At 36.6% G+C, this 22,741-nt stretch overlaps 2 protein-coding genes across 3 annotated transcripts in view; one reads left to right on the top strand and one right to left on the bottom strand.

Moving 5' to 3' along the window:
• Nucleotides 1–1,531: 1,531 nt before the first annotated feature.
• LOC123530155 (brain protein I3-like) lies at nt 1,532–22,476 on the bottom strand. Of its 2 annotated transcripts, none has more exons than XM_045310877.2 (4): nt 22,404–22,476; nt 16,298–16,380; nt 11,237–11,343; nt 1,532–2,226 (listed from the first exon to the last, which is right to left on the bottom strand). In XM_045310877.2, the coding sequence occupies exons 2-4, from the start codon at nt 16,329–16,331 to the stop codon at nt 2,098–2,100; spliced, it is 270 nt and encodes an 89-aa protein (XP_045166812.1). In that variant the 5' UTR covers nt 16,332–16,380; nt 22,404–22,476; the 3' UTR covers nt 1,532–2,097. The 2 variants fall into 2 exon arrangements, with proteins under 2 accessions (XP_045166812.1, XP_053378030.1); XM_053522055.1 differs by lacking the exon at nt 22,404–22,476 and adding an exon at nt 21,736–21,757.
• LOC123528520 (EF-hand calcium-binding domain-containing protein 12-like) overlaps nt 7,486–22,741 on the top strand; it is a 239,675-nt gene continuing 224,419 nt past the window's right edge. The window contains exon 1 of the mRNA XM_053522052.1: nt 7,486–7,504. The gene's annotated coding sequence lies outside the window, so the exon portion shown is untranslated. The remainder of the gene's footprint in view (nt 7,505–22,741) is intronic.

Genomic DNA, 22,741 nt, shown 5'->3' with positions numbered 1-22,741 from the left:
AGGTCACAAGGTTTTTTTATTATTTGACCTACTGACCTAGTTTTTGATGGCATATGACCCAGTTTCGAACTTGACCTAGATATCATCAAGATAAACATTCTGACCAACTTTCATGAAGTTCCATTGAAAAGTATGGCCTCTAGAGAGGTCACAAGGTTTTTCTATTTTTAGACCTACTGACCTAGTTTTTGATGGCACGTGACCCAGTTTCGAACTTGACCTAGATATCATCAAGATGAACATTCTGACCTATTTTCATAAAGATCCCATAAAAAATGTGACCTCTAGAGTGGTCACAAGCAAAAGTTTACGCACCGACGGACGGACTTACAGACGGACGACGGACGCTGCGCGACCACAAAAGCTCACCTTGTCACAAAGTGACATGTGAGCTAAAAATTCTGACCAACTTTCATGAAGATCCATTGAAAAATATGGTCTCTAGAGAGGTCACAAGGTTTTTCTATTATTTGACCTATTGACCTAGTTTTCGGAGGTACGTGACCCTATTTTGAATTTTACCTAGATATCATCAAGGTGAACATTCTCACTAATTTTCATGAAGATCTCATGAAAAATACGGCCTCTAGAGAGGTCACAAGGTTTTTCTATTTTTATACCTACTAGCCTAGTTTTTGACCGCACGTGACCCAGTTTCGAAACTGACCTAGATATCATCAAGGTCAACATTCAGATAAATTTTCATGAAGATCCATTGAAAAATATGGCCTCTAGAGCGGTCAAAAGATTTTGATAATTTTAGACCTACTGACCTAGTTTTTGACCGCAGTTGACCCAGTTTCAAACTTGACCTAAATATCATCAAGATGAACATTCAGACCAATTTTCATACAGATCCCATGAAAAGTATGGCCTCTAGAGACATCAGATCAATTTTCATGAAGATCCATTGAAAAATATGGCCTCTAGAGAGGTCAAAAGATTTTGATAATTTTAGACCTACTGACCTAGTTTTTGACTGCACATGACCCTGTTTCGAACTTGACCTAGATATCATCAACATGAACATTCAGACCAATTTTCATACAGATCCAATGAAAAATATGGCCTTTAGAGAGGTCACAAGGTTTTTCTATTATTTGACCACCTCTAGAGTGGTCAAAAGCAAAAGTTTACGGACGGACGGACGGACGACGGACACCGCGCGATCACAAAAGCTCACCTTGTCACTTTGTGACAGGTGAGCTAAAAAGAAAATGTGTTTGTTTTACATGTAAGATCAAACTATCTTTCACTCATGAACACCATTTCTTACATTTTCACTTGTGGCTATGCCACTTATGAAAATATTCCTCTGGTGTTTGCTTGTGAAAGATATTTCAATCTTACACAGAAAAATACAAAATTAATATCCCCTATATCTTTTGGTTCAGATTGATGAAATATCTGGATATCTAGACTCTATCAAATGCTAATGTAAAACTAGAAATTTTATTGAGATTAAAAGAAATATTAAGCTTTTAAAATATTTTCTTATTAAAAGGAGGTAAATATAAAATTATATAAAAGATAATAAAACATACATTTTTAATAGAGACCTAACAATATGTCATGGGTCATTTTGTTCCTTAAATAATTCAAACAGAATATAAAAAAGTGAAAACAGCTATAAACACTGCCTAATTTTAAATATTAGACTGACAACCTTTAACTAATCTAATGTTTTTGCAAGTAACTGCCAACTACCCCACATGAATTATCAGAGGTGGAGGACGAATGATTTCAGACACAAAGACATATCATATGCATGGTAGTTGTCATACTGTAGACCAGATTTCTTTTGCATCACTTTTATTTCCTGATTCTATAGACAGCAGCCTTTTCTGTGAAGTTTGATTTATTATATTTATGGACAGTACTGACTAACATCAACAATTTTAAATTGTTGAACAAATGTATTAAATCTGAAGAGTCACACTGCTTGTGAATATTAATAAAAGTATTTTTGATATCATCCAATCTACAAAAGTCTGCACATGAAACATGTTATACAGAGCAGCGTAACCATACAGTCAATTTACAGCAGCGCTCTACATTGTGAGCAACGTGACTCTGTATGCCCACCAGACAGTCAGTTTACAGCAGTGCTCTACAATGTGAGCAACGCGTTTCTGTAAGCATCAAACAGCAAAGTATGCCAATTGGGAAGCAAAGAATTGCCAACAGGATCCCCATAACTGAATATGTGCTGTGCGGATAGCCAATCTGAAACAATAAAAAAAATCTTTTGTAATAAATACAGACATTAAAAAAACAACAAGAAGGCCATGATGGCCCTATATCACTTGCCTGAGTTAAGTTGCTTGCTTGAACAAATTCCTTTGCTAAAGCTAAAAAAAACAAGGAAGTAGGTCAGTAGGTCATATTCATGGTCGCTGAAATTCAGTTTTAAGATAGGTGTGCAAAACTGTACATGTCATCCAAATTTCAAGGCTGTATCTTAAAAAACAAGAAAGTAGGTCAAAGTCACAGTCGGGTGACCCCTTATCACTTTGGGTCATCCGGTAAATATAATTAAATAGTGTAGGAAATATGATCTGATAATTTTTGAAGTATTTTTCTTATATAACTCATAATTTTTTATATCAAGTGACTCCTGGGGCGGGGCCTCTCTTCACCCCAGGAGCTATTCGAACAATCTTGTAAGAGATCAACTAGGCAAAGATACATACAAAATATCAAAGGCAAAAGCCTTGAACTTTCAGACAAGAAGATTTTTAATGTTTTTCCTATATAAGTCTATATAAAACTTGGGACCCCCAGGGGCATAATTTGAACAATTTTGGTAGTAGACCACAAGGCAATGCAAAAACATTAAAAATCTTCTCGCCTGAAACATACCAAAAAGTCAAAAGCATAGGCCTTGCAGTTTCAGACGAGAAGATTTTAAAAAGATTTCCTATGTAAGTCTATGTAAAACTTGGAACCCTCTGGGTGGGGCCTCTTTTCAACTCAGGGGCTTGGTGGTTTAGGAGGAGATGTTGTTTAAAGGAAAGTGTGGATGGATGGATGACAGACGGACGGACGCCGGATGGATACCGGACGGTGAGCGATCACATTATAGCTCACCCTGAGCCTTTGGCTTCTGAGTGAGCTTAAAAAATTACAACTTTTTAATTTGGTGAATAGCCATCAAAAGGCCACTTAGCTGTCATACAGAATTTGAAACGTCCTCAGGGAATTGCATATGAAGACTTCCGTACTTCCCACTTTTAACTTCTAACTTTTGCACTTCTCACTTCCTGACTTCTTACTTCTGACTTCCAACTTCCACACTTCGTACTTCTGACTTCCAAAGACGGAAAGTTGGAAGTCAGAAGTGTGGAAGTTGGAAGTCAGGAAGTTGAAAGTCAGAAGTGTGGAAGTTAGAAGTGCAGAAGTTAGAAGAGGGAAGTAAGAAGTCAAGAAGTTGGAAGTAAGAAGTGTGGAAGTTGGAATCAGAAGTAGAAAGTCAGCAAGTTAGAAGTCAGAGGTGCGGAAGTTAGATGTGCAGAAGCTAGAAAAGGGAAGTAAGAAGTCAAAAAGTCGGAAGTAAAAAGTGTGGAAGTTGGAAATCAGAAGTCGAAAGTCAAGAAGGTGGAAGTTAGAAGTCAGAAGTGCGGAAGTTAGAAGAAGGAAGTAAGAAGTCAAGAAGTCAGAAGGAAGAAGTATGGAAGTTTGAAATCAGAAGTCGAAAGTCAGGAAGTTGGAAGTCAGACATGTGAAAGTTAGAAGTTAGAAGTAGGAAGTCAAGAAGTTGGAAGTGAGAAGTGCAAAAGTTAGAAGTCAGAAGTGGGAAGTATGGAAATCAATTGTCCCTCCAGGGCTTCCATAGTAAATACCCTATTAAATACAAGGGATACTTATCTGAAGTCACAAAAACATGTGATAAATTGTTCGATCGATAAACTTTACATCTTACCTTGTCTATAGTAACAAGAGGACCATGATGGTCCTGAATTGCTCCCATGTCCCCACATGACCCAGTTTTAAACCGAGTATGACATACTTTTTTCTATTATTTGACATTGTGACCTAGTTTTTCAGCTCATGTGACCCAGTGTTGAAACTGACCTAGATATCATCAAGATAAAAATTCTAACCAATTTTCATGAAGATCCATTGAAAATATGGCCTCTACAGAGGTCACAAGGTTTTTTATTATTTGACCTACTGACCTAGTTATTGACAGCATGTGACCCAGTTTCAAACTTGACCTAGATATCATCAAGGTGAACATTCTGACCAATTTTCATGAAGATCCATTCAAAAGTATGGCCTCTAGAGAGGTCACAATGTTTTTCTAGTTTTAGACCTACTGACCTAGTTTTTAACTGCAGCTGACCCAGTTTCGAACTTGACCTAGATATCATCAAGATGAACATTCAAACCAACTTTCATACAGATCCAATGAAAAATATGGCCTCTAGAGAGGTCATAATGTTTTTTTTATTATTTGACCTACTGACCTAGTTATTGATAACATGTAACCAAGTTTTGAACTTGACCTAGATATCATCAAGATGAACATTCTGACTTACTTTCATGAAGATCCATTGAAAAGTATAGCCTCTAGAGAGGTCACAAGGTTTTTCTATTTTTAGACCTACAGACCTAGTTTTCGACCACAGTTGACCCAGTTTCAAACATGACCTAGATATCATCAAGATGAATATTCAAACCAACTTTCATACAGATCCAATGAATAATATGGCCTCTAGAGAGGTCACAATGTTTTTTTATTATTTGACCTACTGACCTAGTTATTGATGGCATGTGACTCAGTTTCAAACTTGACCTGTGACCTAGTTTCAAACTTGACCTAGATATCACAAGGTTTTTCTATTTTTAGACCTACTGACCTAGTTTTTGAATGCATTTCACCCAGTTTTGAACTTGATTTAGATATCATCAAGACAAACATTCAAACCAACTTTCATATAGATCCCATGAAAAATATGGCCTCTAGAGAGGTCACAATGTTTTTTTTATTATTTGACCTACTGACCTAGTTATTGACAACATGTGACCAAGTTTCGAACTTGAACTAGATATCATCAAGCTGAACATTCTGACTTACTTTCATGAAGATCTTTGAAAAGTATAGCCTCTAGAGAGGTTACATTATTTTTCTATTTTTAGACCTACTGACCTAGTTTTTGAACGCAGTTGACCCAGTTTTGAACTTGATTTAGATATCATCAAGATGAACATTTAGACCAACTTTCATACAGATCCCATGAAAAATATGGCCTCTAGAGAGGTCACAATGTTTTTTTATTATTTGACCTACTGACCTAGTTATTGATAACACGTAACCAAGTTTCGAACTTGACCTAGATACCATCAAGATGAACATTCTGACTTACTTTCATGAAGATCCAATGAAAAGTATAGCCTCTAGAGAGGTCACAACGTTTTTCTATTTTTAGACCTACTGACCTAGTTTTTGACCACAGTTGACCCAGTTTCAAACATGACCTAGATATTATCAAGATGAACATTCAAACCAACTTTCATACAGATCCAATGAAAAATATGGCCTCTAGAGAGGTCACAATGTTTTTTTTATTATTTGACCTACTGACCTAGTTATTGATACCACATGACCAAGTTTCAAACTTGACCTAGATATCATCAAGATGAATATTCTGACTTTCTTTCATGAAGATCCTTGGAAAGTATAGCCTCTAGAGAGGTCACAAGGTTTTTCTATTTTTAGATCTACTGGCCTAGTTTTTGACCGCAGTTGACCCAGTTTCAAACTTGACCTAGATATCATCAAGATGAACACTCTGACCAACTTTCATACAGATCCCATGAAAAATATGGCCTCTACAGAGGTCACAAGGTTTTTTGTTATTTGACCTACTGACCTAGTTATTGATGGCATGTGACCCAGTTTCTAACTTGACCTAGATATCATCAAGATGAACATTCAGACCAACTTTCATACAGATCCCATGAAAAATATGGCCTCTACAGAGGTCACAAGGTTTTTTTGTTATTTCACCTACTGACCTAGTTATTGATGGCATGTGACCCAGTTTCAAACTTGAACTAGATATCATCAAGATGAACATTCTGACCAATTTTCATGAAGATCCATTCAAAAGTATGGCCTCTAGAGAGGTCACGAGGTTTTTCTATTTTTAGACCTACTGACCTAGTTTTTGAACGCAGTTGACCCAGTTTCGAATTTGATTTAGATATCATCAAGATGAACATTAAGACCAACTTTCATATAGATCCCATGAAAAATATGGCCTCTAGAGAGGTCACAATGTTTTTTAATTATTTGACCTACTGACCTAGTTATTCATAACATGTGACCAAGTTTCGAACTTGAACTAGATATCATCAAGGTGAACATTCTGACTTACTTTCATGAAGATCCTTGAAAAGTATAGCCTCTAGAGAGGTCACAACGTTTTTCTATTTTTAGACCTACTGACCTAGTTTTTGACTGCAGCTGACCCAGTTTCAAACTTGACCTACATCAAGATGAACACTCAGACCACCTTTCATACAGATCCCATGAAAAATATGGCCTCTACAGAGGTCACAAGGTTTTTTGTTATTTGACCTACTGACCTAGTTATTGACGGCATGTGCCCCAGTTTTGAACTTGACCTAGATATCAACAAGCTGAACATTCTGACCAATTTTCATGAAGATCCATTCAAAAGTATGGCCTCTAGAGAGGTCACAAGGTTTTTCTATTTTTAGATCTACTGACCTAGTTTTTGACCGCAGTTGACCCAGTTTCGAACTTGATTTAGATATCATCAAGATGAACATTCAGACCAACTTTCATACAGATCCCATGAAAAATATGGCCTCTAGAGAGGTCACAATGTTTTTTTATTATTTGACCTACTGACCTAGTTTTTGAGGTAGGGGTGTAACGATACATCGAACTATCGATGCATTGCGATACTAAGTGTCCCGATAGCATGCATCGATAGAAAAGTCACGATCCAATAACAATCGCCGATAGTTCCTTCAACAATCGATAGTTTCGATAGTTTTGAAATTTTTGTAAATACAGAAATAATTTATAATTTATAAACCAAGAAACAGAGCCAGCTTTCATTTGCGCCTCGGAAAATGTTAACGTCTCCATTACAATAATTACCCTCACGGAATTAAACTACCAAAAAGGACTGAGAAGTCTGGGAGATAATTAATAAATTTAGTTTCTTAGAAACTTTGATTAAATATATTTAATTAACCTGTTAATTTTAGATGAGAAAATGTGCTATGGACATGGAGAAAGAAGGCTATATACTTGTTTTTATACAGCAAACTGTTCGGTAGGGCCCTTCATTTAGTGCTGGTACACCTTAATCCGATCCTTTAAATTTTTTCGTCTTTTTGATGCTTTGGTTTATTAAACATGTTGACATTCGCAACAAAATGGCCGATTCGTTTGAGTATACCTTGCATAGGTTTATTGTTTTACTTATTTTTCCAAAGCCAAGGAAGGCAAGAAATATTTAATGTTAGAATTATTTCTGTCCGTTTCAGTTATACAAACATCTCAATGTGTGTTAACAGCAATTATAAACAGTGCCGTCTCTTACACTGTGAAAACAATGCCAGTTGGTAGCTTTACTGTAAAAATTTGATGGCCAATAACTATTGCAATAGTATCGCAATAGTAACCTGCAATAGAATAGTATCGCAATAGTTTTTAAGCGATATCAATAGTATTGCAATAGTCAAAATTGGCCTCAATAGTCACCCCTATTTTGAGGGCATGTGACCCAGTTTCAAACTTGACCTAGATATCATCAAGATGAACATTCTGACCAACTAGTTTTTCACCGCAGTTGACCCAGTTTCGAACTTGACCTAGATATCATCAACATGAACATTCTGACCAATTTTTATAAAGATCCCACAAAAAATGTGAACTCTAGAGTGGTCACAAGCAAAAGTTTACGCACGCACGGACGACGGACGCTGCGCGATCACAAAAGCTCACCTTGTCACAACTACATTACACCAAAACCCTTCATAATCCTAACACTGTCTTCATGATCCTGGTATTTATGTAATGCAAGCTCTAGTATGGGTTATCACAACTACATTACATCTGTACATACATACCCAAAAAACTTATCATACAGACTGGCTTATCACTTATTACTGAATAACATACCATACATGCATACTTTGCATTCACCATAATTCCTGCAGGATCCTGTTTTTGCTTTCATCCAGACTGGGTTACCATAACTGCATTATAACTATAACCATACACATCCCACAGTGCCTAAGATCCTGTTCTTTCCATCATCAAGACTGGGTTATCCTAACTGCATTACAACAATAACCATAAACATCTTACAATGCCTAAAAATCCTGTTCCTTTCTTCATGCAGATTGAGTTATCCACACTGCATTAGAACTATAACCATATACATCCCACAATGCCTGAAGATCCTGTTCTTTCCTTCATCCAGACTAGGTTATCCTAACTGCATTATAACTATAACCATATACATCCAACAATGCCTAAAGATCCTGTTCTTTCCTTCGTCCAGACTGGGTTATCCTCACTGCATTATAACTATAACCATATACATCCAACAATGCCTAAAGATCCTGTTCTTTCCTTCGTCCAGACTGGGTTATCCTCACTGCATTATAACTATAACCATATACATCCAACAATGCCTAAAGATCCTGTTCTTTCCTTCGTCCAGACTGGGTTATCCTCACTGCATTATAACTATAATCATATACATCCAACAATGCCTGAAGATCCTGTTCTTTCCTTCATCCAGACTGGGTTATCTTAACTGCATTATAACTATAACCATATACATCCAACAATGCCTAAAGATCCTGTTCTTTCCTTCATCCAGACTGGGTTATCCTAACTGCATTATAACTATAACCATATACATCCCACAATGCCTGAAGATCCTGTTCTTTCCTTCATCCAGACTGGGTTATCCTAACTGCATTATAACTATAACCATATACATCCAACAATGCCTAAAGATCCTGTTCTTTCCTTTATCCAGACTGGGTTATCCCCACTGCATTATAACTATAACCATATACATCCCACAATGCCTGAAGATCCTGTTCTTTCCTTCATCCAGACTGGGTTATCCTAACTGCATTATAACTATAACCATATACATCCCACAATGCCAAAAGATCCTGTTCTTTCCTTCATCTAGACTGGGTTATCCTAACTACACTACAACTATAACAATACAAACCCAGATATGACTGATGGATCCCAGTTTTGCTGTCAGCTAGGCAGGGTTATCATAGCTGCATTACAATTAAATATATTCTCCACTGAAAAAAAAAGCTGTTCTATGAGGGGATTGTATTTTGAAAGATATATATAATTTCCAGATATATATACAACTAGCATATAAAAAGGAAGTGCTTTAAAATGTTGTTTGGTTCCTATTTTTTACAAACAAGAGGAAAAGCTCTGCCCTATTGTGATCTATATTTGTACTAAGTTTCATGAAGATCCATCAATGGGTTAATTTGTTTTGTGGGAATTACAATTAAAGGGCAATAACTCTGCAGTTACTGAAGACATCCTAATGAAAGATAAGCATGCACTAATGCCCTATAGTCATCTATATTTGTGATAAATTCACGAAGATCCGTCAATGGATTACTGTTGATGGATTACTTTGTTATGTATGAACTTAACTAATAAAAGAGCAATAACTGACAAAGTTGCCTGTGCATCACCACCTTAAAAATGAACTACTTTGGTGTAGTTTCATAAAGATCCATCAATACAGTTAAAAATCCCTATTTTGTTACCAAATCAAAGGTGGAAAACTCTGCTTTGACTGGGTCAAGAGGGATAAAAACAATATGTGAGCAGAAGTAATGTGCTAATTAATAATTATCCAACAATGCCAGAAGATCTATGGTCTTGCTGTCATAGAACACCAGTTTAGGTTACCATATCTACATTACACCTATAACCATACATACTACACAATGTATGCAGGTTCCTGGTCTCGCTGTCATACCAGCACTAAGCTGAGATACCACAACTACATTACACCTATAACCGTACATACCCCACAATGTCTTCAGGTTCCTGGTCTCGCTGTCATACCAGCACTAAGCTGAGATACCACAACTACATTACACCTATAACCGTACATACCCCACAATGTCTGCAGGTTCCTGGTCTTGCTGTCATACCAGCACTAGGCTGAGATACCACAACTACATTACACTTATAACCATACATACCCCACAATGTCTGCAGGTTCCTAGTCTTGCTGTCATACCAGCACCAGGTTGAGACATCACAACTACATTACACCTATAACCACACATATCCCACAATGTCTGCAGGTTCCTGGTCTTGCTGTCATACCAGCACCAGGCTGAGACATCACAACTACATTACACCTATAACCATACATACCCCACAATGTCTGCAGGTTCCTGGTCTTGCTGTCATACCAGCACCAGGCTGAGATATCACAACTACATTACACCTATAACCATACATATCCCACAATGTCTGCAGGTTCCTGGTCTTGCTGTCATACCAGCACCAGGCTGAGATATCACAACTACATTACACCTATAACCATACATATCCCACAAGGTCTGCAGGTTCCTGGTCTTGCTGTCATACCAGCACCAGGCTGAGACATCACAACTACATTACACCTATAACCATACACACCCCACAAGGTCTACAGGTTTCTGATCTTGCTGTCATCCAAGCACCTGGCTGAGATATCACAACTGCATTACAACTATAACCATACATACCCCACAATGTCTGCAGGTTCCTGGTATTGCTGTCATCCAAGCACCTGGCTGAGATATCACAACTGCATTACAACTATAACCATACATACCCCACAAGGTCTACAGGTTCCTGATCTTGCTGTCATCCAAGCACCTGACTGAGATGTCACAACTGCATTACACCTATAACCATACATACCCCACATTGTCTGCAGGTTCCTGGTCTTGCTGTCACACCAGCACCAGGCTGAGATATCACAACTGCATTACAACTATAACCATACATACCCCACAAGGTCTGCAGGTTCCTGGTCTTGCTGTCATACCAGCACCAGGCTGAGATATCACAACTGCATTACACCTATAACCATACATACCTCACAATGTCTGCAGGTTCCTGGTCTTGCTGTCGTACCAGCACTAGGCTGAGATATCACAACTACATTACACCTATAACAATACATACCCCACAATGTCTGCAGGTTCCTGGTCTTGCTGTCATACCAGCACCAGGCTGAGTTACCACAACTACATTACTAGTGGGTGGTGGTCCATAAACAGGCTGTCCATATCCTATAGCAAACATATATATATATATTTTAATTTAGGTTCAGTTTTAGACTTAATTGTTAGCAAAATTTTGTTTGATTAATCAATATATAAAATATACCAGTTGGTTATCCTATGAAGTACACTGCTACTAACTGGTTCTCGGCAAGTTAGTAATAACTTCTCCAGGAGAACAAACAAGAGCTGTCACAGGAGACGGCGCCCTTGACTATTTGGATGCTGGATAGTGAAATTGGGCACATCTGGGAAAGCTGAAGCTGTCACTGGAGTGTTTAATGACTCAAATGTGGATGAAAACATTGGACAATAGCTTAAGTCTCAAAACATTAAATCAGTATAAAAGGAACATTATTCATGGTAAACTTCTGCAAAAGTAATGCACCATGTGTCATATCATGCAGCTATTTTGGAACAACTATTTTATTTTGAATCGAATCTGTTTAGTAATACTGGAGATACAGCAAAAGTGCATAACAACTTGAACCAGAAATTCTATTAGTAAGACGAGGGTATAACTCAAAACAGACTGGTGCCAGCATTATCAAACTTGTGTTATATGATGTGAGTGATGAGTTGGAACAATCATTTTAAGTTTGACTAAATCAATTTAGTAACAACAGAGATATATTAAAAAGTATAAAAATTAAACTGAAATTCTAAGTAAAAAGGGGATATAACTCATAAAATATTTGCACCAGAGTTACTGACCTTGTGTCATATGATGAGGATGATGATCTGAAAAAACTAATTTAAGTTTTAATCAAATTCATTAAGTAATGCCAAAGATATAGTGAAAGTGCACCACAATTAACCTGAAATTCTAAGGAAAAAGGGGACATAATTCATAAAATATTGATGCAAGAATTATGGCCCTTGTATCATAGGATGTGGGTGATGTTGAAGTGCAACTATTTTAAGTCTGAATCAAAACCATTTTGTAATAACAGAGATAAGGTGAAAGTGCATCAAAACGTTAACTTGAAATTTTATGGGGAAATGGGACACTTGCCTATATGTATAAAGGGCAAAAAATTTCCTATGGGCAGAATTTCTTTAAACTTTGTGTCAGACTAAGATTCAAGTTTAAAACAGAAATTATATTAAAAATCATAGGTACCCAGATAATTATCTGCCCTTGAAAATCAGAAAATACTAAAAAATCCAATTTTCAAGGGCAGATAATTCAAGATCAAGGCAAGAGAACTGAGTATTTTAAATATTATTTCTGTTTCAGACTTTATTTGCAGTCAGTATACAAAGTTTAAAGAAATTGGTCCATGGGAAAGACTAGGTCTTTGCGGTATCATTTAGTCATGTTCATAGTTAAGGACATTTGCAACAGTCTCTATATTGACATGGGGCAAAAATTTTCTTACAGAAGGAATTTCTTCTTTAAACTTCTTTTACTGACAGAGAATCAAATCAAAAACAGAAATATAAAATAAAACAAACCATAGGAACCCAGCCTTGGTCATGAATTATCTGCCCTTCAAAGTTGGAAAATACTGAAAAAATCTACTTTCAAGGGCATATAATTCAAGATCAAGCCTGAGTTCCTATGATTTTTGATACATATTTCTGTTTTAAACTTGTTTCTCATTCAGTACACAAAGTTTAAAGAAATTCTGCCCATAGGAAATTCTTTGCCCTTTATACATATAGGCAACTGTGGCATTTCCCCTAAAATTTCAAGTTAACATTTTGATGCACTTTCACTTTATCTTTGTTATTACAAAATGGTTTTGATTCAAACTTAAAATAGTTGCACTACAACATCACCTACATCTTATGATGGAAGGGCCATAAAAAAGGGGGATAATTAAAAAATATTGTGCAAGAGTTATTTCCTTGGTACAATTGTTTCAAGTTTGAATCAAATCTGTTTGGTAATAACAGAGATAGAGTGAGAAAGTACATAAAAACTATAACTTGAAATTTTAAGTAAAAGAGTGCCAGAATGTCACAATATACGCCCGTTACAGCGAATTTCTTTACTCTAGCACCTGTATTTGCAAATGAATTTTAATTTTGTGGTTGTTTAGTACTCATTGTAAGTCTTTTGTTTTTCTAAGTCCACAAAAAACTCATTACCAGGTAGAGATACCTTAAAATACACCTAAAATTTGAAAGTAACATCTATGTTGTACCACAGAAAAGTGGTCTTGGTTTTTCCCTATGGTCAATTATAAAAGAGTTACAATAAGTTTAAATAAATTTCTAAGTCAAAAAGAGGCCATAATTCTTGCAAAAAGCAGGATGGAGTTAGGTTTCTTGCTACACAGAGTCAGCTATTGATGGCGAATAAGTGTTGCAAGTTTTAAAGCAATACCTTTGACAGTTTAGGAGAAAAGCTGACCTAAACATAAAACTTAACTAGGCCGATCAAATGATGAAAATAACTCATCATTTTTTTTTTCAAAAAATCACATGAGCAAAAAATTGGTGCCACGTTTATGGACCTTGTGTCATATGATGTGGGTGATGATATGGAATCACTATTTTAAGTTCAAATCAAATCCATTCAGTAATAACTGAGATAAAGTGAAAGGGAACCAAAATTTAACCTGAAATTCTGAGTAAAAAGGGGGGATAATTCATGAAATATTGGTGCCAGTTATGACCCTTGTGCCATATGATGTGGGTGATGATGAGGAATAAATATTTCAAGTCTGAAGCAAATCCATCAAGTAATAACAAAGATAAAGTGAAAGTGCATCAAAACTTTAAACAAGGTGGTGATGGGAAAGACGCCAACGCCATGCCGGGTCGAGTAAGATAGCTCTCCATACTTCATATAGTCAAGCTAAAAATCTTTAGGCAAAAAGTCATTGATCAAATAATCATAATGGCACACATGTAACTCATAATCTCTAAAAAGGTCTTTTGCTCTTCTCTGAGCTATTTGAGTTACAGGTAGGTACTAAACTACTAACCTCTCGGCTAGCTGTGTTAGAATCTATCATCTGACGTAGCTATGTTAGCTACTACCCTCTAGTTGCTACCAGTGAAGTGGGAAATGTATTCTACAAAACTTCTCATGACAGTGACAAAAGCAATTTAACCTTCTAAAAATGTTTAAAACAGCTGGTCACATTTTTATTTTTTCCTTCAGAACATTTAATCCAGTTTGAATAGGATTCATGTATCATTTTCCTCAGAAACACTTCTGTTTAATTTTTTCAAAGAACTTTATCTAAAATGGACTTTATTGAATAAAAGAACCTTGTATTTTTTCTATAAACAAGAGCTGTTTGTAAAACACAAATGCCACTCATGACAGCCATGTTTGAGGCAACTGGGTATGTCATTTTGCATACTATGGCCTCAGCCTGTAACTTAATGACTGATTGACTACAAGCATAAACCCAAGTTTTCTCCAGTAATTTTCAATTTCAAGGCAAGTGTGACCTTTACCCTTGAGGTACTGACCCCAAAAACGAAAAGGTCCTCTCCTTACTGTAGATAATCATCCTAAGAAATCTGACAGCAACAGGCAATCATCCTATGAAGTTTAACAACTGTAGGCCGAAGTGTTCTTGAATTATTTCGGATACCATTTTCAGTCACAAGATCACTGTGATCTTGACCTTTTATCTACTGACCCCAAACATTTTGAGTCATCTACTGACCACAAGAACTCTTCCTATGACGTTTAAAAGCAGCAAGCCAAAGGGTTCTGTAGTTATTTTGTGGGAACCATTTTCAGTCTTAAAGTCATTGTAACCTTGACCTTTGACATACTGATCCCCAAACATTAAGAGTCATCTACTGACCACAAGCACTCTTCCTATGAAGTTTGAAGGCAGTAAGCCAAAGGGGTGTTTAGTTATTGAGCGGAAACCATTTTCAATCTTGAGGCCACTATGACCTTGACCTCTGACCAAATGTTGACCACAGACAACCATCTTATGAATTCTAAAGGCAGTAGACTGAAGGGGACTTTAGTTACCAAGTGTCAGCCATGTTCAGTCTCAAGGTCAATGTGACCTTGACCTTTGGCCAAACTTTAGGAGTCATCTACAGACCAAAGGCATTCATTTTAAGAATTTGATAGTGTTAGGCCTAATGTTACTGTGCGGAACTGGTCCCAAAAACATTAATTGTCATTTATAGATCACTGGCATTTGACAAGTTCAAAGCTTTCTTTAGTTTTGGAGTGGAAACCATTTTCAGCCTAAAGGTCATTCTGACCTTCACTTTTTGACCCTCAAAGATGTAGGGGTCACTCACTATAGGCAATCATCTTTGAAGTTTGACAAATATGTTGGCCAACTATTTTCTAGTTATTGATTGGAAACAAAATGGTCTACTGATAGAGGACAGACACTCTGATGATGAAGGAAACAACAGACCCCATCTTCTTTTATTTGAAGAGCGACATAAAACGAACACAACTATGGGCATTCTTATTAGAACACAATTGATCGATTTCCCGATATATATATTTTTTATGTGGGAGGTCAGGTTGGGAATGGGGGTTTATGTTGGGTTGGTTTTAGGGTTTTAAGTAGCATCAACAGTTCAGGTCATTTGATGACTTCCAGTTAAAAAGGCTAAGGAAGACCCAACATGCCTCTCCAAGCATTACCAGTTTTCAGACAACTGAGCAGAACCACCAACCTTCCTGCTGGATGGCTTCCTATTATGACAAACTGAGCAGGGCTTATACCAGTGGTTACAAGTGAGGGGGAAATGATTCCAAGTCAGTGTGACCACATGGCCACCAATGCCCATCCTAATTTCATACCTGTGACAGCTCAAGCCATGACAAGAATAAGAAAATTGTTGTTATTTGTTGTCAACTCCAGCAGATATCTCACCAGCAAGTTTTGAAATATGGTTTTGAATATTTTAATCATCTTAATAAATAGAAGTACCCCTATAGATCAATTGAGATTTCTCTCACGCCTTGAAATGCTTTTTTTATTTCATTAAGAAAATTGAAATTCATACATACCATAAGGAGGTGGGGGTTGTTGAGCTACTGACATACTTGACTCCAAATCTTGTTACTTAGCAATATAAGACTCCCGTAATTATCTGAAAAATACAAATACAGATATTGGTATTAATCTCATAATTTACCGGGACATGTAACAATTAGAAAGCATGAAAACTTCAGATACATCACAACTCCTACTATTTACAAGAAACCAAGATGGCCTGTATCCCTCACCTATTAATTTTTCATTACTTAAAAGACATTCCATGTCATGTTTTTCCCTCATTGAGTTGTTGTATGTATTAAGGCTTCCTCCTATTGTTGTATCCTTTTGGTTAAAGTGGCTGTTCTCTTTAGTTAGTCTTACAATCCTTGGGATAGTGTTTGTATCTACAATGTTACCTTCTTTTATTTTATCCTACAGGTGTCTTTTCCCTTTGGCTAGTGCTACAACCATGGGGGTAATGTGTTTTCAACTTAAATTACCTCCTGTTGTTTTTTCCTTGTTTCCTTTATTTCATCCTACAACCTCTCCTTGCTTTACCCTGTAGGTAAATATGTTTATTCCTTTCTGTTACAATACAAACCTGGGTGTAGTGTCTGTAACAGCACCACAACCTCCCTTTCTTTTACCCTGTAGGTTAATATGTCTATTCCCTTCTATTACATTACCAACCTGGGTGGAGTGTCTGTAACAGCACCCCAACCTCCCTTTCTTTTACCCTGTAGGTTAATATGTCTATTCCCTTCTATTACATTACCAACCCGGGTGGAGTGTCTGTAACAGCACCACAACCTCCCTTTGTTTTACCCTGTAAGTTAATGTGTCTATTCCCCTTCTATTACAATACAAACCTGGGTGTAGTGTCTGTAACAGCACCACAACCTCCCTTTGTTTTACCCTATATGTTAATGTGTCTATTCCCTTCTATTACAATACAAACCTGAGTGTAGTATCTGTAACAGCACCACAACCTCCCTTTCTTTTACCCTGTAGGTTAATATGTCTATTCCCTTCTATTACATTACCAACCTGGGTGGAGTGTCTGTAACAGCACCACAACCTCCCTTTGTTTTACCCTGTAGGTTAATGTGTCTATTCCCCTTCTATTACATTACCAACCTGGGTGTAGTATCTGTAACAGCACCACAACCTGTCTTTGTTTTACCCTATAAGTTAATGTGTCTATTCCCTTCTATTACAATACAAACCTGGGTGTAGTATCTGTAACAGCACCACAACCTCCCTTTCTTTTACCCTGTAGGTTAATATGTCTATTCCCTTCTATTACATTACCAACCTGGGTGGAGTGTCTGTAACAGCACCCCAACCTCCCTTTCTTTTACCCTGTAGGTTAATATGTCTATTCCCTTCTATTACATTACCAACCTGGGTGGAGTATCTGTAACAGCACCACAACCTCCCTTTGTTTTACCCTATAGGTTAATGTGTCTATTCCCTTCTATTACAATACAAACCTGGGTGTAGTGTCTGTAACAGCACCACAACCTCCCTTTCTTTTACCCTGTAGGTTAATATGTCTATTCCCTTCTATTACATTACCAACCTGGGTGGAGTGTCTGTAACAGCACCACAACCTCCCTTTGTTTTACCCTATAGGTTAATATGTCTATTCCCTTCTATTACATTACCAACCTGGGTGGAGTGTCTGTAACAGCACCCCAACCTCCCTTTCTTTTACCCTGTAGGTTGATATGTCTATTCCCTTCTATTACAATACAAACCTGGGTGTAGTGTCTGTAACAGCACCACAACCTCCCTTTCTTTTACCCTGTAGGTTAATATGTCTATTCCCTTCTATTACATTACCAACCTGGGTGGAGTGTCTGTAACAGCACCCCAACCTCCCTTTCTTTTACCCTGTAGGTTGATATGTCTATTCCCTTCTTTTACAATACAAACCTGGGTGTAGTGTCTGTAACAGCACCACAACCTCCCTTTCTTTTACCCTGTAGGTAAAAATGTTTATTCCTTTCTGTTACAATACAAACCTGGGTGTAGTGTCTGTAACAGCACCACAACCTCCCTTTCTTTTACCCTGTAGGTTAATATGTCTATTCCCTTCTATTACATTACCAACCTGGGTGGAGTGTCTGTAACAGCACCCCAACCTGTCTTTCTTTTACCCTGTAGGTTAATATGTCTATTCCCTTCTATTACAATACAAACCTGGGTGTAGTATCTGTAACAGCACCACAACCTCCCTTTGTTTTACCCTATAGGTTAATGTGTCTATTCCCCTTCTATTACAATACAAACCTGGGTGTAGTGTCTGTAACAGCACCACAACCTCCCTTTCTTTTACCCTGTAGGTTAATATGTCTATTCCCTTCTATTACATTACCAACCTGGGTGGAGTGTCTGTAACAGCACCACAACCCGTCTTTGTTTTACCCCTTCTATTACAATACAAACCTGGGTGTAGTATCTGTAACAGCACCACAACCTCCCTTTGTTTTACCCTGTAAGTTAATGTGTCTATTCCCTTCTATTACAATACAAACCTGGGTGTAGTGTCTGTAACAGCACCACAACCTCCCTTTGTTTTACCCTGTAGGTTAATGTGTCTATTCCCTTCTATTACAATACAAACCTGGGTGTAGTGTCTGTAACAGCACCACAACCTCCCTTTGTTTTACCCTGTAGGTTAATGTGTCTATTCCCTTCTATTACAATACAAACCTGGGTGTAGTGTCTGTAACAGCACCACAACCTCCCTTTGTTTTACCCTGTAGGTTAATGTGTCTATTCCCTTCTATTACAATACAAACCTGGGTGTAGTGTCTGTAACAGCACCACAACCTCCCTTTGTTTTACCCTGTAGGTTAATGTGTCTATTCCCCTTCTATTACAATACAAACCTGGGTGTAGTGTCTGTAACAGCACCACAACCTCCCTTTCTTTTACCCTGTAGGTTAATATGTCTATTCCCTTCTATTACATTACCAACCTGGGTGGAGTGTCTGTAACAGCACCACAACCTGTCTTTGTTTTACCCTATAAGTTAATGTGTCTATTCCCTTCTATTACAATACAAACCTGGGTGTAGTATCTGTAACAGCACCACAACCTCCCTTTGTTTTACCCTGTAAGTAAATGTGTCTATTCCCTTCTATTACAATACAAACCTGGGTGTAGTGTCTGTAACAGCACCACAACCTCCCTTTGTTTTACCCTGTAGATTAATGTGTCTATTCCCTTCTATAACAATACAAACCTGGGTGTAGTGTCTGTAACAGCACCACAACCTCCCTTTGTTTTACCCTGTAGATTAATGTGTCTATTCCCTTCTATTACAATACAAACCTGGGTGTAGTATCTGTAACAGCACCACAACCTCCCTTTGTTTTACCCTGTAAGTAAATGTGTCTATTCCCTTCTATTACAATACAAACCTGGGTGTAGTGTCTGTAACAGCACCAAAACCTCCCTTTGTTTTACCCTGTAGATTAATGTGTCTATTCCCTTCTATAACAATACAAACCTGGGTGTAGTGTCTGTAACAGCACCACAACCTCCCTTTGTTTTACCCTGTAAGTTAATGTGTCTATTCCCTTCTATTACAATACAAACCTGGGTGTAGTGTCTGTAATAGCACCACAACCTCCCTTTCTTTTACCCTGTAAGTTAATGTGTCTATTCCCTTCTATTACAATACAAACCTGGGTGTAGTGTCTGTAACAGCACCACAACCTCCCTTTCTTTTACCCTGTAGGTTAATGTGTCTATTCCCTTCTATTACAATACAAACCTGGGTGTAGTGTCTGTAACAGCACCACAACCTCCCTTTCTTTTACCCTGTAGGTTAATGTGTCTATTCCCTTCTATTACAATACAACCTGGGTGTAGTGTCTGTAACAGCACCACAACCTCCCTTTGTTTTACCCTGTAAGTTAATGTGTCTATTCCCTTCTATTACAATACAAACCTGGGTGTAGTGTCTGTAACAGCACCACAACCTCCCTTTGTTTTATCCTACAATCTTTCAACTTTATCCTATAGGATATATTGTTTATTTTCCTTGTTTTATCCTACAATCTTTTAACTTTATCCTATAGGATATATTGTTTATTTTCTTTGTTTTATCCTACAATCTTTCAACTTTATCCTATAGGATATCTTGTATATTTTCTTTTTTATCCTACAGTCTTTCAGCTTTATCCTATTGGATATATTATTTAACTTCTTTGTTTTGTCCTACAATCTTTTAACTTTATCCTATAGGATGTATTGTTTATTTCCTTTGTTTCATCCTACAGTCTTTCAACTTTATCCTATAGGATATCTTGTATATTTCCTTTGTTTTATCCTACAGTCTTTCAGCTTTATCCTATAAGATATATTATTTAACTTCTGTGTTTTATCCTACAGTCTTTCAGCTTTATCCTATAGGATATATTATTTAACTTTTTTGTTTTATCCTACAGTCTTTCAGCTTTATCCTATAGGATATATTATTTAACTTTTTTGTTTTATCCTACAGTCTTTCAACTTTATCCTATAGGATGTATTGTTTATTTCCTTTGTTGTTTTATCCTAGTCTTTCAGCTTTATCCTATAGGATATATTATTTAATGATTTAACTTCTATGTTTTATCATACAGTCTTTCAGCTTTATCCTATAGGATATATTATTTAACTTTTTTGTTTTATCCTAGTCTTTCAGCTTTATCCTATAGGATATATTATTTTACTTCTATGTTTTATCCTACAGTCTTTCAGCTTTATCCTAAAGGATATATTATTTAACTTTTTTGTTTTATCCTACAGTCTTTCAGCTTTATCCTATAGGATATATTATTTAACTTCTTTGTTTTATCCTACAATCTATTATAGGATATATTGTTTACCCCCTTTGTTTTATCCTACAATCCTGAGGTAAAGTGTACTTATCAAATGAAAATAATTAACTCTATTTGGAGCTTTCCCTTACAGACAAGAAACAAAACGCACATCAATCTCAATAAGCCAATTTAATTGTCACACAAGTAACATTGGCAATTAATTTAAATGGAACTGTAAACTGCTTTATTATATCCATAAAAATTACCCCTCTGGGACTGGCAGCTATTATATGAATTAATACTACATTAAATGACTTGTATAAAACCTCCCAATTTCTCCTAAATTCCATAACAGGGTGTCCATGGCCAAAAGCTGTAACTTTTAAATTATTAAAACTCTGATCATAAAACTTATCACTTATAGATTTCTGATAATGGACTCAAAGGTTAAATCCAAATAAGTGATATAATATACATAGAATACAAAAAAAATTCTTCCAGCTAATTGTTATATTCCAAATGATAGGAGACTGCTATACTTCGTGTATATTAAAATATCTGATACAATAATGATGGGAACTTTGATGAACTTTATATTCTAAATTCTTCCGTTCTGCAACAGTATAAAGAACTAAAGTCTGTCTTACCTAATATTGAACCTCTGATAACTTGTTTATGTTGTATGTAAAATTGTAAAAACTGGCATTATTGTTACCAGAATATTTATATCAGATTCTGTAGACATGTTTTTTATTTTCTTTCACAACACGTTAAATCTCCAAAACTGAGAATCCAGCTAGTTGCCATAGAGAAAATAAAATTCATTTGTACGGCAAAGCCAGATGACTGTTGCAAAAAACCCTCAAAATTCCCAAGGGTAAATTTTTTTTAATTCACAAAAACATGTTTCATGTCCTCTGATCCCATTTCATTACTTTGCATCAGCCCAAACTATCAAAACTTCAGGCCAAACCATCAAAAATGAGTTCTTGCAATCTCCACTTCCCTCTTAACCATCTATAAAATGTGTTAATATTATTTTGACCATGACAGACTGCTCACTCGGAAACCAATGGCTTGAACACCAAGGTTTGGCTGAGCTATCTATGTGGTCAACGGCTGTTTCCCTCATATTCTCTACATTCAGATTGCTTGAAACCCTTGGTAAGTTGAGCACTTGACCTCCAGCAACTGGTATTTTACTGTATTTTAAAACTTATCACGACAGAGAGACTATGGTACAGATAACTGGACAGTCCAGACAAACTGATTCTAATAAGAGGTATAAAAAACAACGAGAAACATGACAACATACCTACACGCATTAATAACCATCCAATCTTTAAAAAAATGATTATAATGATTTTAGAATGAACAATTAAAGGTACACATTGCAATAGATAAAAGTAAAGAATGTATAAAATGATGAATAAGTTATTACAATTAGCTTATTTTTATATGTGACAATGTTTGTGTATAATATAGCTGTTTAATTGTCTCGAAATCATATGCAACACGTATATTGGTTTCAACAATATATTAGTTGTATTAAACATTGGCCTGTGTTAAAGTGGCATTATGCGCATCTTACTGCACATAGTGTGTTTTTGGTGAATGTTTTATAAAAGCAATTTTCGGTTGCTGTGCATTTAA

The sequence above is a fragment of the Mercenaria mercenaria genome, chromosome 13 (assembly GCF_021730395.1).
Source record: "Mercenaria mercenaria strain notata chromosome 13, MADL_Memer_1, whole genome shotgun sequence".
In the NCBI taxonomy this organism is placed as follows: Eukaryota; Metazoa; Mollusca; class Bivalvia; order Venerida; family Veneridae; genus Mercenaria; species Mercenaria mercenaria.
Note: the sequence above shows the minus strand (reverse complement) of the source record. Positions and strands in the feature narration are given on the sequence as shown.

Bases quoted from the DNA above. Each gene is read 5' to 3' on its own strand.
- LOC123530155 (XM_045310877.2), bottom strand. From the start codon at position 16,331: ATGTCAGTAGCTCAACAACCCCCACCTCCTTATG. The intron at 11,344-16,297 runs GTATGTATGAAT...TGTTTGCTATAG, and splicing joins ACAACCCCCACCTCCTTATG to GATATGGACAGCCTGTTTAT. The intron at 2,227-11,236 runs GTATGTATTGTT...TTATTGTTTCAG, and splicing joins GAACCTGCAGACATTGTGGG to ATTGGCTATCCGCACAGCAC.